This window comes from Canis lupus, chromosome 4 (assembly GCF_011100685.1).
Source record: "Canis lupus familiaris isolate Mischka breed German Shepherd chromosome 4, alternate assembly UU_Cfam_GSD_1.0, whole genome shotgun sequence".
Taxonomy (NCBI): Eukaryota; Metazoa; Chordata; class Mammalia; order Carnivora; family Canidae; genus Canis; species Canis lupus.
In genome coordinates, this window is record NC_049225.1 from 61,320,656 (window position 1) to 61,339,389 (window position 18,734).

Genomic DNA, 18,734 nt, shown 5'->3' on the forward strand with positions numbered 1-18,734 from the left:
ATGAGACTCATGATTTCCAAGTCAGGTCTCTAACTCCAGAGACAAAGTGTGTTAGGGCTGTTTATTTGAATGGATAATGACTGAAAGAAGAAAGCAGGGGAAACTGGAAGTGGCAGGGTTTTGTTGTTCTTTGTTTTGGTTTTTCTCTGACTGTTGTTTATAATGTAGTCTGGGCAAAAATATAATTTAAAAAAAGACTCTGAGAGGAGCTTTACCACAGAACAACTTTAATGTGTGTGTTGCATATAGTAACAATGGGTATGGTATTATTTCACGAAACTTTGATTGCAATCACTTACATATATGTGCATATGAAGAAAATGTTTCCCACTGTGGGTTGTAGTCAAAAAAGTCAGAAACACTGCCTTATGTTGTACACACATGGTACTGTAATAACAAAAGTCAACAAATCAGTCAATAAGAGTTCCAAGAAGCCTGGAATGTTAATGCAGTCTAGAGAATGAATATCCAATAGTGCTTACTGCAACGAAAGTAGTATTCTCTATCTTCACTGTTTGTGCTGTCCTACACAGTAGCCACAGGTCATATAAGCTTGTGTAATTGGGGAACTGGATTCTCACTTTCATTTCACTTGAATTTAAATGCCACAGGTAGCTAGTGACTACCATACTAGACAGTGCAGCTCTAGCATTTGCTCCTACTTATTACACATTCTAGGGGGGTAAAAGTCAACCACACAAAATCTTACCTAAAAATATGGCAGAGCACTTCATGTGAAAGTTGATTCATATAGTCCTTTGTTTCATCGGATATTGTTTCCTCAGCAATTTCATTATTCATGAGACACGTTTTAACACTTTTCTTTCGTGGACCCATTGCTGTGTTATCTCCAGTATCAAAGAGCAAATCTTCCCTCTTGATTACTTGAATTCAAAGCCGCTGAAAACAAGCAGAGACTAGAGTAGACTAAAGCACATCAACTTAAGACTCAGAAGTTATTCCCAGAAAACCTAGTTTCGTAAACAATGTTTATTTTATAAGAAAAGTACAAACCACCTTCAAATTAATAAAAACGTTACCAAGAATGCACAGAATATCTTTTTCTGAAGAGCAGTAGAGAATATAAAAATGCATTACTTAGAATGAGAAAAAAAACAAAAACAAAAACAACCCAAGAAATCAGGAGTTTTGTATTCTATTTTATATTCTGTTTCTTCCTAGCTAATTCACCCAATTTCCCCAAGCACCAATCTCTTCACCTGTAAGGTAAGAGATGGTTAAACTAGGTTAACAAAACCCCTTCCAGTTCTGGAACTCTTGATTCTAGGTCTGCCCCTCACACAAAGGCAGAAGAGGAACGTTGAATTCCAGTCCTGTATCTGCCAAACTACTTCTATGAACTTGAGTCACCCTTTAAATTCTTTATTTTCCTACCTTTAAAGTGAGGGGATTAGACCCTACCCAGACCCCTTTATAAATCTGATAAAAATTAGACTTCCCACTCAAAAACTAAATACTATTTATATACAATTTCAGATAGAGAATAAAACCACCCTTTTCCCTCTCCCGTAAACATTAAGTAGCAAAGGTTACTTCACTTTTGTGTCAAATATATGTTTTGTCTGTTTTTTTTTTGTTTTGTTTTGTTTTTTGTTTTTTGTTTTGTCTGTTTTTAAAATAAGCTTTGGTGATGAAGGAAGAGAGGGGAGGAGGGAGAAAAAGGAAGGGAAGGAGGGCAGAAGGAGAATTAAAAGTCAGATGAGCAAACACCCAGAGGGTTTTGTTTTATTTTGTTGATCAGGTTAAGAGGGAATCCTGTAAAAACACTGTCCGTTAAATAACATTATCAACTATCACTGGTAAAATTCTCAAAAATGAGCTGGACTCAAACGCAGAGAACTCTTGATCAGAGCTTAAATTTCATAATTCTGCAGTGATGCACAGGAGTGCAGTTCCAAATCAGTACATCTCTAGAATAGTATTTGCTCCAGTTCATGTACCATCTTTTCCTTTTTCCTAATTACAAGCCTTTACTATAAAAACTTTGTAAAGTGGAGTACATGCTTCTATTTTCCTACAAAGTGGACTCAATAAAAGCTTAACCTTTTCTTCATGACCTCAGGTTATCAGTATGAATATCCATTATATTCTGATACCTCTCCTCAGGGACTACGGAAGTCTGTGGAGTTCTTGGGGATCCTCTGCTTTATCCATAAAGGGAAGCAAACTACATGTCTAAGTGAATCGTCAGATTTCCTGTGCCTGTATGTGTTCTGGTCTCTTCTCTCTCTTCCCTCACTTGTAACCTCTCTTAGTAAGTAATTTGCTGAATAACTGTTTACCATACCATACTGCACACTGAAACCAGAAAAATCTTTTTAAACCAGCCCTTTGATTGTATATTAAGTGAAAAAAGCAAGATGTAAATTGTCAAAGGCATTACCTCATTTGCATAAGGGAAAAAGGACAAATATGCAGGTAGCAGGATGCCTGCTTCTCCCTGCATTACCCACACACACATACATACATACATACACACACACACACACACACACACACACACCCCTCTACACCTACCTCTAATCCCCCATCTAATTTGTTATCTCTTCAGCTATGGCCTAGGAAACCAAAGAAATACCTTTCTACAATTGTATGTTGATTAGTTATCAACAGGCACCTAGTACAGACCTAAGGGATTCAGCAAAGAGTAACTAACTGCATGAGCTACCTTGTACCAAATTTGTGACATCTCTTTTACCTTCTTAAAAGCTTATATGTATGCTGTCCATCCCATTTTGGTTAACAGACCTTGGGAGAAATAAAAATTTGTACTAAGAACTTCCCACAAAAAGTTATAAATATACTCATCTGTTTCTATCACTGCCTACCTTTCCCTATTCACTGCGTTCTCCCAGGAAAATGAATCTTTCCATCTTATAAGCTCCCGCAACTGCTCTATGGTTATTCTAACCTCCTCATCATGAAATCCAGTAGGCTCTCTTCAATGCTTCCCCATTTGACCCATCTGTAGTATGGGTACTGCTAAACCACTCTTTCTTTGAAACCTCACAACATGAGACCCCAAAGTGATATTCTCTTGGTCCTCTTCATTCCTCTAGGACCACTCCTCAGTCTCCTTTGCCAATTCACCCTAGAATCCTCTTCTGCCTGGGGCAACTCAGTCTATGGGCTTCCACTACTGCTACTACAAATACACTTTAAAAAAAGAAATCCACTTCTAGCTCCTATCTCTCCTGAGTTCTGACCTTTGCTTCCTCTGCCTCTCAGAAACCTTCATCAGAGTATCTTGAACTTCCTTCAAAAATATTATGTCCAAAATGAACTCTCTCCACAACCACAACTACCCTCTCCTATTCACACACATGCTTTCTCTACTCTAGTTTACCAGATGCTCAAATTAGAAATCGTGACATAAACCTCAACATGTTGTGATCACTCATTTCCCAGTCATCTGATTGGCTCTTCTTACCAATCTTGCCACAATATTGCTCCTGCATCCACTCCTGCAGGCTTTCAGGCCTCTATCAATCTCAGGGAGGTGACTACAATAGCTTCCCAGGGCCTGGAACAAAGCCTACTACACAATAGGCCCACAATAAGTAATTTGCTGAATAACTGTTTACCATACTGTATTGCACACTAAAACCAGAAAAATCTTTTCAAATCAGTCCTTTGATTGCATATTAAGTGAAAAAAAGCAAGATGTAGATTATGTCAAAGGTATTACCTCATTTGCATAAGGGAAAAAGGAATATGCATGTGTTTGCATGGGACATTTCTAGAAAGGTCCACAACAAAATACTAATAGTGGCTACCTCTGGGGAGAACAGGGGTTTAGGAAAGTAGCCAAGAGACTTTTACTTTTCATACTCTTCCTCATTATTAGAAAATTTATAAAACAAATCTAAACAAACAAACAGCCTACAAGGAATCCTAGTTTCTACAGGATAAAATCTTCCCAATCTCATCTCATCGCACCTTCCCCATCTCATCTTTCAATCCTTAAGACTCCTTCTAGACGCTCACTCCTGCCGCACCAATATCCTCAGTTCCCCCAGGCAAACAGTGATCTTTCATTCATAATAAGCTATTAACTCTGACTAGAATGTTCTTTTCTTCCCTTTTTTGCCTATAACACCACTAATCTATTTTCAAAATCTAGTTTAAAACTTAAGTCCTTTGTGAAAACAGCTTCTCATCTCTTTTGAACTCCCTGTGAGACTAACTTTATGCTTCTCCTATAGAAATTTGTGTAGTTGGGCACCTGGGTGGCTCTCAGTGGTTGAGTGTCTGCCTTTGGCTCACATTGTGATCCTAGGATCCTAGAATTGAGTCCCACATCAGGCTCCTCACAGGGAGCCTGTTTCTCCCTCCGCTTGTGTCTCTGAGTCTCTCATGAATAAATAAATAAAATCTTTATTTTTTTTTAAAGATTGAAGGGGGTGGGGCAGAGACACAGGCAGAGGGAGAAGCAGGCTCCATGCAGGAAGCCTGATGTGGGACTCGATCCTAGGACTCTAGGATCATGCCCTGGGCCCGAGGCAAGTGCTAAACTGCTGAGCCACTCAGGGGTCCCTAAATAAAATCAGAAAGGAAAAGGAAAAGGAAAAGGAAAAGGAAGAGGAAGAGGAAGAGGAAGAGGAAGAGGAAGAGGAAGAGGAAGAGGAAAAAGAACATTTTGGCCACATTTCAGCCAGCGTAAGGGAAAGAATCTCAATCTCCTGCCTCTAGGTAAAAACAAGTCTGCTCATAATAAACCCTCAAATATCTAATGTGTGAACATCCATCAGTCTGTCCATTATTCTAGATGCATCCACTAGCTTCAAAGCTGCTAGGAACCATCTCATTGTCCTCTGAGGACCCTGTTTGCTACTACAGCACTCAAAGATCTCAGCAACAAGCTTATAACCCAGGCAAAAATGCAATCAGATCTTAATCCAATCAAGAAACACAAAACAAACAGCTACCTGTGTCTACAAATGCCTCAACAAGACTGTTCAACCATGAATGAATTCTTCAGCTATCATATTTTAGCACATGCTTTACTTTTAAGAATCTTGACAACTCTAACCTTTCATGAATACCATGTTCTTGACTTTCATCCTGTAAGTAAAAATCTTTCTTAGTCTTTCTCCCTGTCTCTTCAACAAATCTACACCACTAACAATTTACACTCTCATCTTATGATTCCACCTTTTGGTGTTCCTTATTATTTTGCAAGTCATTTTTGTGGAAATCAGATCTAGTAGCCCCGGGGTACAACTGATACTTGAATTTTTAAACCAAACAGAAAACAGACTATACCTTAAATATTATTGGGTTTATTAAAGTTCACTTGCTTAGAACTCAGAAAAGATATTTACTCACATATATGACTTTATACAACATTATGCAAAGAACATTCTTACCAAGCCCACAAAAACCTATTTAACTTGCAGTATGCATTAACACAAACTACCAAAGGGCCTAACAAAATTTTAGGTGAAATTAGACACACACACACACACACACAATTTTTCTCCCCATATGATGCCTAGAATTGAAAACTTCTTCATGTAGCTGGCAGCAGGTGGAGTAGTAACTTCTGTGCTTTAAGCCTCTGGTGGGGAATTTGTGGAGATGTACACTAGGGTAAAAGGTAAGATCTTCATCCTATATCTAAGGACTTAAAAGGTCAGGACCCACAGCCAGGGGAAAGACAGTGGTCTTTTCCTCCTCCAGGCAGGTGTCCTAGAAATATCCAGGAGATAAAAAACTTCCTTGTTAAAGGATTTATTTATGTGCCCCTACCATCACTCAAACTCTATAAAGGACAACTAAGGTTGGCTTCATCTTCACTGAAGTGAAATACCTAGCCAGGCTATGCTGAGTATAACAGGGGCCTAGCATTGCTGTATGAGAAGAAAACACCATGCAAGGCAAGCAAAATCCAAGTGATGACAGTGTCTCTCTTGTCTGTGCACTCTCTCTCTTAATTGCTTTTCTTTTAATAGGATGAGGGATAAAAAGCAAGTGAGAATAGAAAAGTACCCTTCCATATCTTGTTTTTTTTTCCTACCCCTATCCCAGCATATCACCATTTGCCCTTGAGAAACTCAACAAGGCAGGGAAGGTGCCACGCACAAGTAGCTTAGAAGAAAAAGAGCAAAGGAGGAAAAATCAACAGTAGGTAAAGATGAAGCACTGAAGTGGGCCTAGCAAAGGAGTCACAGAGGGTAAGGGAGAGGTGAGGATAAATAACAAGTGAGTATAAATACATGAAGAATATATTTTGTAGCACTAGGTATTTCTAGGGTTGGCAAGTTCTGAAGACTCAGACTCTAAACCTCAAAAAAGTCATTCCGACAGAAGCATAGAATCCCAGAATATCAAAAGCTGAAAGGGCCCTTGGAGACTACCTAGTCACACAGCTCTTAATTTTTGTGGGTCACAAACCCATCTGAGGCTATGGTGAAAGCTGCACATCTTCTCCCCAAAAGGAAAATAAAACATACCCAGATTCATGCACAATGAATTTCATACACAATTTCAGGGCCTTCACAGACATCAAAGCTCACTCAGAGGTCCCTACCTAACACCAGCTCCCTCAATTTTCTGATAGACAAACAGAACCAGAGAGGATAAGTCACTTGCCCCAGGGCATGTGTTAAGTGTCATTCAGACTTCTTGGCCTACACTACACACCCTATCATCAAGTCAGGCTCTGCACCTAGGCTGTCTCTCTGCATTCCAGAGCTATGCCCCAGTGCTCTGAGATGGGCTTCTGGATGCTCTGACAGACCTGCTGCTGACCACACCCTCCTTCACAAATTAGGGTTTGTGGTCCATGTCATTTAGAGTCCCACACAACAGCTTTTAGCAGTTTGGGATATCCTGTAGTCTTTTGGTGGCTGTCTGTTTAGCAGGCCTTAGCCACTGGAAGCATCTTTTTTCATCCCAGTTTGCAAGTACATTCTAAGCAGTAAGCCTGAGTTGTCTGTATTAAGCCAGGAGTCCTTCTGTAATACAATTTCTCTTAGGTATGCTCTTCTCCTTCCATCCAGCCAATTCAAATCTCCTCTCTTCTCAAACAGAACTATGCATCCTCTACTAATTCAGTTCATTCTGTTTGCCCCCAAATTCATTCCTATCTTTTAATCCCTAACTCTCAGGCTATCTCTACCTCTTGCAGGGGAGCACTAACATTTCCTTGCTTGCAAAATCAAGTTCTTTTCCTTTTAATCCTCTATTTCCACTGTAGAGATTTTATTACTATTCACAATTCTGACAATTGCTAATATCTATAAAAATCCCATATAAATCCATTCCTCTACTCCCTAAACGTCACAACTAAAAATCTTCCTATACCACTACCATCTTGCCAACATCTTCCACCATCCCTGACTTATTCAACTAATTAATCCTTTCCTCAGATCACACCAGGCCTTCCTGGGTCCATGTTTATCTCTTATTAACACATTTTACAGGGCAGAGATAAACCAACTATCTTACAACTAACCATAAAACTTAAAGATCTCTTCTTCCATAAAATTTTCATAATTCTGAACCAACTCCTCTATTCTGTATCAAATTAATTACAATTCTATGGAGAAACTTCTTTTCTGGATTGCTGTTACCTGTCCATCCATCTATCTTCTCTATCACTGACTGCCTACTAAGTGCTAGGTGGTGACAAATTGTTTCATTCCATGAAACTTACTGTCTCAGAAAGCAGATCGATTCTAACACCAGTTTCTTTTAACTCCATCACTTCCATTACTATAATTTAAATTACCTTTTATTACCCTCACCAAAAATACCTTTCTCCCATTTAAAATTCCCCAATGTCCTCAATCATCTATCTGGTCAAGGGTTTCCCTGCCCTTCAGGTTCTGATGCCTTTTTTTAGTTTCTATTGGTTTCAGCTCATTCATATCTAAATAATCTTGTATGTCACTTCATTTGACCCCATTCCTAACATCATAGATCTATTATATCTACTACCTAGGATAGCCCTTCTTGCCTAAAGAAGTGCCATACCACATCTACCAAACTGCTCAAATAGAAAACAAACACACAGAATTCTAGTGCTAAATGGGTCTAGGAACCACCTGGTCCAACCCTTCATCTTCCGGATAAGGAAAAGTGAGGCTCAGAGAGGTATGCCGGCTTGTCCAAAGACACAAGTCAGAAACTATGAGTGCTGAAGCAAGGATACAGGTCTCAAACTCCAAGACAAGACCAATTTTATTTTACTACGTCACTTTACCTTGCTGAAACCTCGTTTTCCCTTTTTCTCTTTTGCTATGTCTTAGTATCCTCTTCACTAAAGTGTGTTACCTGCAGGCACATATTCATTTAAACGAACACAGACACAAGGGGTGTCTGGTTGGCTTAGTCAGTAGGGCATGAGACTCTTCATTTCGGGGTTCTAAGTTTGAGCCCCATGTTGGGTATAGATTACCTAAAAATAAAATCTTACAAAAATAAATAAACACACACACACCCACAACCTATATTCCTTACCCTAGGAGAACATAAGAATCACAGCACTGCAATTTTTAAAAAGACAAAAGGAACCTCAGGGGTCACCTAAACCAGTTAACTGTCAGAAGTTAAAAATTACAAGCACATTTTTTTTCAATCTATAGGACTACACAACATGTAGCTTTCCACATCCCACCCCTTCTCTCACCCTGAAAACCAGGGCCTTATAGAGCCATTATTTTATTCTTCAATTGTGCTCAGGGTATGGGAAAGAGGATTAAGAACCAGTGACCTAATCCAACGCTCTCATTTGCTAGCTGAGAAATCCCAAGTCCAGAGAGCCCAAAGGAATTTGCCCAAAGTGCCAGCTAGTTAACAGCAGCTCTAGGACAAAAAAATAAAAGAGAGAGAGGTCTCCCATTACTCACACAGGTGTGTTTTTACACTGCTGGCATGGATTCATAAAACAAAGTCGTCAGGACAGAGTTTCTCCCTGCACAAGAACCTTCCTAAGTACCCAGCTGCCCTTGGCCAGTTTGGGGCCTGGAAAGAAACACGTAGACATCTCTTATCAGTCAATTCCTAGCTATCCAGGAGGCAGAGAAGACAAGCTTTTCAGGTCTGTCTCTAAGGAAAGACTCCTTTAACGGGAGCTGGTAATCTGATTTTCAGAGCTAGGAGAAGCATCAGAGGCAACCAACACTTTCATTTTACAGATACGCAAGGTGTGCTATAGCAGAAGGTAATGGACCTGGGCAAGGTCACACAGGGAGTCGGTGGCAAGGTAAGACTAGAACTTGAGGCTCCTGAACCCAGGCCTGGCCGCCTCTCAAAGCTGTATTCCCTGCGTCTTGCCAAGGGACATCCCCTCAGCACGCTGACTACAGATCTTCCTCAACATATCGGCTTAAACACTGACAGCGTTAACACTGTAGAATTCGTGGCGCCCCGGGTGGGAGGGTGTCCCATGAATTGCCCAGGCCAACCCCCCACCCCGCCCCCATTCTGGGGAAACCTAAACCCAGAGAGGATTCTATATGCTAGAATCTTCGGCCAGGTCTGGACGAGGTAAGCAAACCCCGCAACCAGGGCCTACAAGGCCAACACCCACACACCCAATCTCTGCTCTCCCGGCAGATCGAGGCCCGAAAGGGGCCAGAGACCGAGAGTCCAGGCTGTCGGGAGCCCGGGAGCCCGGGAGCCCGGGAGCCCCCAGACGGCCTCCTCCCCGCCCCTGCCGTCCCCGCCGCCCACACACACACCTACACCCACGGCTCTGCGGCCTGCCGCTGGTCCCCGGGCCCACTCGGCCGCCACCTCACCTAAGCCGGCCCTCTGTCTGTTATTGTGGTTGAGAGGGTGGGAGAAGCGCGACCGACACTTCCCGCGGCCCCCACCGCCGCGGCGCTTCCGCTTCCGCCGCCGCTCGGGCATTTCCGGAGGGTTGCCTTCCGGGGCTGGGCTCGCTCCCGGTGTCCATGTTGGGTGTGGGACGCAGGCTTCGAGTCACGGCAGCCATGTTGAGCGTGGCGGTTTGATGGGGGCGGGGGGAGTGGGGGCGGGTGGGGCCCGTCCCTGTTTCCGGGAGGGCGTCGGCGCGCCGGAAGCGCCTGGAGTCTGACGCTGGGGAGGCAGGTGCTCGCTTCGCAGGTGTTGGGCGGCCTTGGGTAAGCTTTTGGAGTCAAAGGACTGCGTTCCAGTAGGGACTTTGCCAGAATTCGTTTCGTTTAGCTAAAAGAAGACTTTTTTTACTTTTTTTTTTTTTTGGGGGGGGGGGGGCCTTCCTATTCCTTCCTCGAGGCCGAAGCTGGTCTTCCCGCTTTCCCCACTATGCTTTGGTCTCATAGGTTTCAGCTTATCTTGGCAGCTTATCAGAGTTCTAGCTGTGCCATTCCACGTCTCACACCACGTGTCTCGAGTTAGGGCTCTGGGAAGAAAAGGCAACAAGACCTCATCATAGTTATATACTGTTCATCTTAACGCCCGCCTTCACGTCACCTTACTCCTCTAAGTGAGAATGACATCCCCTTCCCGTGTCCGTTCCTTTCCTCGATTTCTTCCGTATTTGAACTTAAACAAACAATAAACACCGTGGCTTTTTCTGTTTTCCGGATTGTTTAGAAAAACAAATAGGAATTCTATACGCAAGTGTCTGGCACTGAGCCTGGCATAGATACAAGGGACTTATCTGGGTGCAAATGGGTCAAGTCTTTAAATCAGTATATTACTGAATTTCATTAGCCTTCCTCCTTTGGTAAAAATGTACTATGGTGGGACCAGAAATACAAATGAGATGTGTTTCCTACTTCAAATTTAGAGAGAGAAACAAAGTATGTATCTTTTAAGATTTTGTTTATTTATTCATGAGAGACACACACAGATAGAGGCAGAGACACAGGCAGAGGGAGAAGCAGGCTCCATGCAGGGAGCCCGACGTGGGACTCGATCCCGGGTCTCCAGGGTCACGCCCTGGGCTGAAGGCAGAGGCTTAACCACTGAGCCAGCTGGTGTCCCAACAAAAGGATATCCACAAACATTGTAATAAATGCTGAATCAAGATGGTTTCTGAGTGATATATGCCTGCTGTGTATAAATAGACTTAACTAGTTTTAACAATCTTTTTCTTTTTTTTAGATTTTATTTATTTATTCATGAGAGACAGAGAGAGAGAGAGGCAGAGGGAGAAACAGGCTCCACCCAGGGAGCCTGACGTGGGACTCGAACCCGGGTCTCCAGGATCACGCCCTGGGCTGAAGGCGGCACTAATCTGCTAAGCCACCCGGGCTGCCCTAGTTTTAATATTCTTTTACTCAGATTTTATTTATTCATTTGTAAGGGGGAGGGGAGAGGGGAGACAGAGAAGTAGAGGAGGAAGAATAAGCAGACTCCCTGATGAGTGCAGAGCCCTACACAAGACTCACTCTCAGAACCCGAAGATTATGATCTGAGCCGAAATCAAGAGTTGGACGCTTAACTGACTGAACCACCCAGGCGCCCCAGTTTTAACATTTTAAGGTAGAATGTGTGCATCCCTTTACCTCTGAGATTTTTTTGTTCCTTCGTGATGTGGGTTTTTATTAGAGTCCTGAGCTAGTGTTCCCTGCTCTCATACAGTGGCATCATCAGGGAAGCTCTGCCCTCTACAGTGAAATCTGCCCGACGCTAAATGGCCCTGAACCACTGTGGGTTTGTTTGTTTTTTTAACTCCCTACTTTTTAGCTAAAACTTTTTAAGATTTTATTTTTATTTTATGCATGAGAGACCGAGAGAGGGGCAAAGGCAAAGGGAGAAGCAGACTCCCCACAGAGGGGGGAGCCCGACACAGGATCCAATCCCAGAACCCTGGGATTTTGACCTGAGTTGAAGGCAGACGCTTAACTGACTGAGCCACCCAGGCTCCCCTTAGGTATTTTTAAATACCTCTTACTTCTCATACTGACATAGGTTCTAGCACCAACCTCTCTCCTCCCTTGAAACTTCTTAGGCCTTTAAATGAGGACTGATATTTGTTAGAAGGTCTTAACACTTAAGAGAACAGGCTGTGGTTGAGAATAGAGGACAGGGTTTGTTCAGGTCCACTTAGGGCTATGCGGCCTGTGTAAGGCACAACTGCAGGAGGTACCATGTACGTCAGGGTCAGCCACATTACACTTGGAGTTTAGTAATGTGGTAAAACCAGCTATGGATTTATTATTTTTTAAAGATTTTATTTATTCACCACACACACAGAGAGAAAGAGGCAGAGACACAGGTAGAGGGAGAAGCAGGCTCCATGCAGGGAGTCCAATGTGGGACTCGATCCCTGGTCTCCAGGATCACACCCTGGGCTGAAGGCGGCGCTAAACCACTGGGCCGCCGAGGCTACCCTCAGCTATGAATTTAAATTCGGGATTTTTTGAGAAGTAAATCCTTTTACAGCTGTTTCAGCTGAGAAACTGTATATTCAGTAGTCAGCAATGCAGGCTTTACAATTTTAGAAGTTTAGAAAGCTCTGGTTCAAATGTGAGTTCTCTGCTTACTGGCATGAGACCGTGAGCAAGCATTTCAACTCTTGGCTTCAGGTCTACCAAGTAAAAATGGACATCACTATGGTACCTACATCATAAACCACTGCAGAAGTTAGTGGTTTAACACAATTTGTTATGATCTGTCATGATACTGTGGGTTGACTGGGCTTGGCTGGGTGGTTCTAGTTTGGGCTCTCTTACACATTTGCCATCAGGTGTGAGCTGAAACTATAGTTAACGTCAGGCTCAAATGGATGTTGTTATTGGTGACTCAGGCTGGAAGCCCTACTGGCTCAGCTAGAGCCATCCATCAGAGTGCCTGCGTGTGGCCTCTTTCTCTGGTTTGGGTTTCTCACAACAAAGTGCTTCTCTGGGAGCTCTGAGAGACAGAAAATGCAGAGAGTGAGCTGTTCCAAGCAGTAGAGTAGGACTTATTTTTTTTTTTTTTTTTTTTTTTAAGAGTAGGACTTCTTATGATCTAGCCTAGGATCCCAGAAGTTCCTTCTCTCATAATCTATTGGTCAAGAAGACACTAAGCCGGCCTAGATTCAAGGGGAGAACAAGACTCCACGTCTTAATTGAAGGAGTAGCAAAGAATTTGTGGCCATCTTTAATTTACTACACTTCCTCATCTTTTTGTTTGTTTGTTTGTCTGTTTGTTTGCTATATGTAGCGGTATCCAAAAGAAAGACTGGGAACCCTACCAGTACAGTTTTGAGTCTGCCTGTGAATGATTCTTTATGTGTTTCTTTTTAATTGTGTAAAAACACAGATAAAAAATTTACCGTCTTAACCATTTTTAAGTGTAGACTTCAGTGGCATTAAGTATATTTACATTGTTGTGCAACAGTGACCACCACCCACCTCTTTATCTTCCCAAATTGAAACTCTACCCACTAAACAACTCCCATCCCTGCTCACGCCCAGCCCCTGGCAATCCCCATTCCACTTTTTGTCTCTATTTACCTAACCTAAGTGGAATCATATAATATTTGTCCTTTTATGTTTGGCTGCTTTCGCTTAGCATAATGTCTTCAAGTTTCATCCATGTGTGGCATGTGTCAGAATTTCCTTCCTTTTTAAGACTGAATAACATGCCATTGTATCTATACACCACATTTTGTCAGTCCATCCATTGGTGGACATTTGGGTTGTTTTTACCTCTTGGCTATTGTGGATATATGTTTCAGTGACCATGAGTATGTAAATATCTCTTCTAGATCCGCCTTTCTGTTCTCTCACATATATATCTAAAAGTGGATTGCTGGATCATATGGTAATTTTATTTTTAATTTTTCCACAGCAGCTGCACCATCTCATATTTTCACCAACCGTGCACAAAGGGTTCCAATTTCTCCACATCTTTGCTGTCTTCTGTTTTTTTGTGAGGTAATGTTTGTAATCTACTTAGAGCAGTGCCTGGCATGTGTCAAAACCCACAAAGCTTAGCTATTATTATTTGACTGTCCAGAGGCCTTTCTTTCCCTCTTCTCAGCTGTAATTGAAGTTGCAAGGGCTGAATTCTTAGCATGAGATATTTCTGAAGTTCATTTTCAAAGCATTTTACATTTTCGCAAGTTACATAAGGAAATCCTAAGAAGGGATATTGTACCTAGGTATATGCATTGAGAATTGCAGTTTCAAAACCAAACACAGGTTGGTAGGTTAGGGAGAAAAAAAACACCCAAAAATACAACAATAATAACAACAACAACAAAAGAGAGAGAAGAAAGAAAAAAAAAGAAAAGAAAAGAAAGAAAAGAAAAGAAAAAGGAAGGAAGAGAAAGAGAAACAGAAGGAAAAATCTTCATGGGAGGCTTTTATGAGCATAAGCTCTGAGTAAGCACTAAGCAACATGGCCTTTGCTTTTTATTTTGAATTTGGACCAAACTACACCAGACCAAAGTTATGTCATGGAAAAGGGGAAAAATGAAGGATGAAACTTAAGAAATTAACAAGCTTTCTTTTTAAAATTACTCGTATTGTGTTTTCCCCAATACTACATTCATCTAGTGCAAATCCTTTAGCCTGATCTCTAGAAATATCAGAATAAAGAAATTACTCTTTAGAAAATGGTTTGAAATGTCAAGAACTATTTACAATCAGCTGACATTTGTTAAAATATTTCGTGCAACCTAAGAATATATGAGACACCAGGGCTGCAGAGATGACCAGGGACGAGTCTCTGTTCTTAGGCAGGCTAGAGACATCATTTACAAAAACATTTCAGGGGAATCCCAGGATGCCCGGCAGCACAGCAGGCACTAAGTGAGTCCAAACTGTATGCAGCTATACTTGAAATAACTGTAAGTACTCTTTAAACTCACTTTCCCTCCCCTATGGGCTTCTGTGTCACTACTTCTTAATTGTAGCTCCATCTCCTAAATCATCCTGGCTCTAGCCTCTCCCTTGCAAAGTCTTACTTTCATTGTGTTTGTTTTGGTTTTGCATTTTTAATGTCACAGTGACACTCTACCAATCATTTAAATACATCATCAATTTAAGCCAATGAATTCTGTGACCTAAGGATCACTTGTCCCATTTTATAAGTAATGCAACTCAGAGAGGTTAAGTATTTTGCTAAAGGTCACATAGCTAGTAAATTGGAGAGAATCATTGTGAAACTAAGCTATCTGACTTCAAAACCCAAATTCCTAATTACTAAATGGTACATTCTTGTAATTTTTCCTCCAAGTGATAATCTGATTAATCTTCCTAAAGCATGCTGTGAATTGTGTCAATGGCTTCTTTGTGATAGTATTTTCAACCTTTATGTATACATTTATAACTTGTTAATAAGAGGCCCAAAGCCCATACACATTGATTGTAGCCTACCATTTCAATCTCATTTTCCTTCACAAACAATAAGTCCTAGCTGTGCACAGGATCACTGTTTCCCTTTGGATACCTTGTGACTCTCCCCTTTATCTTACCCAAATGAACAGGTTACCTCCCTATAGGCAGAAGGTGAATCAATGTCATTCAGCTATTACAAGGAAAGAAATGGAAGATGGGCCCCTAGGTGAACCCAATACTGGGACAGAAAATGATGTTCCAAAGGTAACAGGGAGAGAATAGTTGTAATTTTTAAAAGCTAATTGCATTTTGAGTCTCGCATGGTTCATGAATTTATTCAATATATATTTCTGAGTGCTTGCTCTGAGTCTAGGCATTGGACTAAGTGCAAGGAAACAATTGTGATGATAAACCTTCAGTTTGGAAAGGAAAGACAAATAAATAAGCATAGAGGTGAATTGGTTTCTCAAAATTGAACAAATGGAGAGGGGCACACAGTTAAGTTTTATTGAATGAAGGAATTCATAAATGGATAAATCCATTTATACTCAATTTTTCCTTCTAAGTGCTTCAATTGCATCACAAATGAAACCTTCCCAAATAAATAAACATAATTCTATTCAATTAAGCATATAAATATGGCAAATGACAACTTCTCCTCAAAATGACAATAATATTTAGTTTTAATAAAATTCTTATTCTTTCAACTTAAAATTCTAAGTTTAAATCAATACTCAAAAAACTTTTAATAGAATAAGATTCATGCATTCTTTAATATGCTGTATTTTCTTAAAATATGACAAACATTTTAAATGACACTATAATTTCTGAACACAAAATAGTAATATAGATAAAATTCAATCTTAATTTCTATATTTACACTTAATCTTTTGGGTATTATAAGACAATCATGTAAAAAAAGTTCCATTTCCCATATCTGGGATTGTAGTTGCATAATGATTGGAGGGGTGTTGAACTGGGTCCCAGCATTGCCTTCTTCCCACCCTTTTTTCCTTTTGGCTCCTGAGCTATAAGGACACTTGCCTGGGGAGGTAGCAGCCATTGTCTCTTCATGTAGATGGAGTCTGTATGTCTGTAGATTGAGTCATTAGCTCAGCACTTAATGAAAGACTAGCAGAGGGCAGAGATGGACTCCTGGTATTGCTTAAATCTGTGGCTGTGCTTGAGTCAAGACCCATCCTGAATCCTAATTGCATGAACCCACATATTTCTTATTTAGCCTAAGCTAAATTGCAGTTGGATTTTCATCATTCTTTTTTCAAAAATATTTATTTGAGAGAGCGAGAGAGTTGGGGGGGTGGGGAGAGGAGGAGAGAGAACCTCAAGTAGACTCATGCAGAGCACAGAGCCCAACACAGGGCTCGATCTCATGACCCTGAGATCATAACCTTAGCTGAAACCAAGAGTTGAAGCTTAACCAACTGAGCCACCCAGGCACCCTGGATTTTCATCACTCTTAAAAAGAATCCTGATACAGTTCCTATGGTTGCTAGCCAGTGTCCTCCCTTATGATCTCAAACCTTCACAAAACATTTCTTACCCCAAATAGCGTTGAAAGTGCTTGAGGAATGAAGGAAGATGGGGAGGGTCTCATTTGCACCAAAGTGGTAAGAAGTGAGGCATCAGTATCAGGTGAAATGAGGAGCTGATGGAGAACTCTGCAAAATTAGAGCTACAGAGCAAGTAATAAGAATATAAATGCCCTGGGATCCTCTTACTAGACTTCTTGGTTTATGGAATGGGAAGTTAAATAGTTTTGTGTGAATGAGTACAGGAGCATGGTTTCCAGAAGGCTTAGATCTCTGGGTGACATTTCCTTGCTTTCTACCAAGATAAGTGTTACTGTGATACAAAAAGGCTAAATAGTTAATTATAGTAAAGGAAAAAAAAATAGCAGGGGATTGAGTTGAGTTTTGCACAGGCCTAAGGGCAACCTCAGAATCAGGGGAGGGAAAAATGGCATCCAGAAAGGATAGTGCCAACACATCTGTTGTTTTGCTTGACTTTCATTCATTTATTCTGGTAATAGTGCCTCAATATTCCTTCAGGGAACAATTCTTTTATCTTCTTCTAGTCCGTATAGAGGGGCTGTGTCAACCCTGGCTCCTGCAGTGCCTTATAACTCAGTCCATTTCAATGAGAGTTAAGCATGCCTATAGCCAAATATTGTAGGCTGATTCAAGAATCTTATTCCAGCTAGTCTAATAAAACTTAAATCTTTTGTTAGACGTTTTAGGAAAGGAAAGCTGTCTCCTACTGAAACTGTAACTCTAGAACTGCTTAGGTCTGCTGCAGGGATGGGAGTGAGGCGAGGTTGTCAGTGTCTTTCTAAGAATGAAGACAACAGCAAGGAAGGCATGGGGGGATCCCAAAAGTGGAGAGGAAAATTTCTGGCAACTTTTTCTGAGACTCTGATCTAGCCATGCCTGAGTTCAGAGATTCCTCTGGACTTCTCAGATGCAGGAGCCCTAGAAATTGCCAGACACACACTTTTTGTTTTTGATTTTTTAACTTCAGTCACTTTGGGTAGGATTTTCTTTTGGATGTTATTCTTCCAAAGAAGTTGGCTATATTACATGTGGTTTCCCCACTAGAGGGTGTAGCTTACTCTCTAGTGAGTAAGACTTTTTTTTTTTTTTTTTTTTGGATTGGTAATGCTAGCAGGCTGGCATATACTGTCAGAGAACCCCTGTTGGGTTGGTGCAGGGTCCCAGCCACAGAGCTTACCTCCCTGACAGGGAGCCCCTTGTCTTAGGAGAACTGAGAAAGCAGTCAGATGACCAAGTCATGGCTACCAGCATAGGAGATGGAATAGGACTAAGATAGCAAGTGAAGACTTCATCTTGAGAATCATGAAGCTTTTAGTTTTAAAAAGGGAAATAGGTTTTGTATTCCAAGCCAAATCTGATTGGCAAGGCATACCTGGATTGTTATGTTGAGAAAGATTTTGAGACCACATAGAGTTCAGTGGAGTGTACAATCATTGATTCCGGATTACTGGTGCGGGCATGGGGAGAGGTGGGACGTTTCTCAATAGGAATACTATTGGCATTTTGGGTGGGTCATTTCTTCACTGTGTGGGACTCTTCAGAGCATTACAGAGCCTTAGTCCACTGAATGCAAGTAGTACCACTCCAGTCTTTGTGACAAGCAAAAGTCACCCACACATATTTTAATGGCTCTTGTGAGAATAGTACTACTCTACTCAAAAATCATTAGGTTTGACCAAGAGTGACTTAACTTGGATTTACCTGAGGAACTAGAGCTTCTTAAATTCTTTAAGACTAAGGGGGAATAAATGAGTTTGTTTTGTTTTTTGTCTGAGATCAGACTGAGTTTGCCATCAGGAATGGATAGTGATTGAGAATGGGAAATGAAAAGTCTCCAGAAAAGGGAAGAAGTGCCTATTGTGACAGAGAGTCAAGTAGAATGTAACTGGAAGTGATTCACGTGTTATTCCAG

At 41.2% G+C, this 18,734-nt stretch overlaps 2 protein-coding genes across 11 annotated transcripts in view; one reads left to right on the forward strand and one right to left on the reverse strand.

Moving 5' to 3' along the window:
* Positions 1 to 9,896, reverse strand: part of FBXO38 (F-box protein 38) — a 56,193-nt gene extending 46,297 nt beyond the window's left edge. For 5 of the 10 annotated variants that reach the window (XM_038535096.1, XM_038535089.1, XM_038535099.1 and 2 more), the window contains exons 1-2: positions 9,771 to 9,896; positions 710 to 900 (exon numbers count right to left, since the gene is read on the reverse strand). In XM_038535096.1, coding sequence (XP_038391024.1) covers positions 710 to 837 — 128 coding nt within the window. In that variant the 5' untranslated portion in view covers positions 838 to 900; positions 9,771 to 9,896. Of the gene's footprint in view, positions 1 to 299; positions 388 to 709; positions 901 to 8,876; positions 8,992 to 9,710 lie in introns of those variants that run through there. The other 5 variants (XM_038535092.1, XM_038535093.1, XM_038535090.1 and 2 more) reach the window with 5 other exon arrangements.
* Positions 9,897 to 10,031: 135 nt separating this feature from the next.
* The window catches only part of LOC106558737 (sperm-associated acrosin inhibitor-like), a 124,011-nt gene continuing 115,308 nt past the window's right edge, over positions 10,032 to 18,734 (forward strand). The window contains exons 1-2 of the mRNA XM_038535104.1: positions 10,032 to 10,115; positions 13,759 to 13,844. The gene's annotated coding sequence lies outside the window, so the exon portion shown is untranslated. The remainder of the gene's footprint in view (positions 10,116 to 13,758; positions 13,845 to 18,734) is intronic.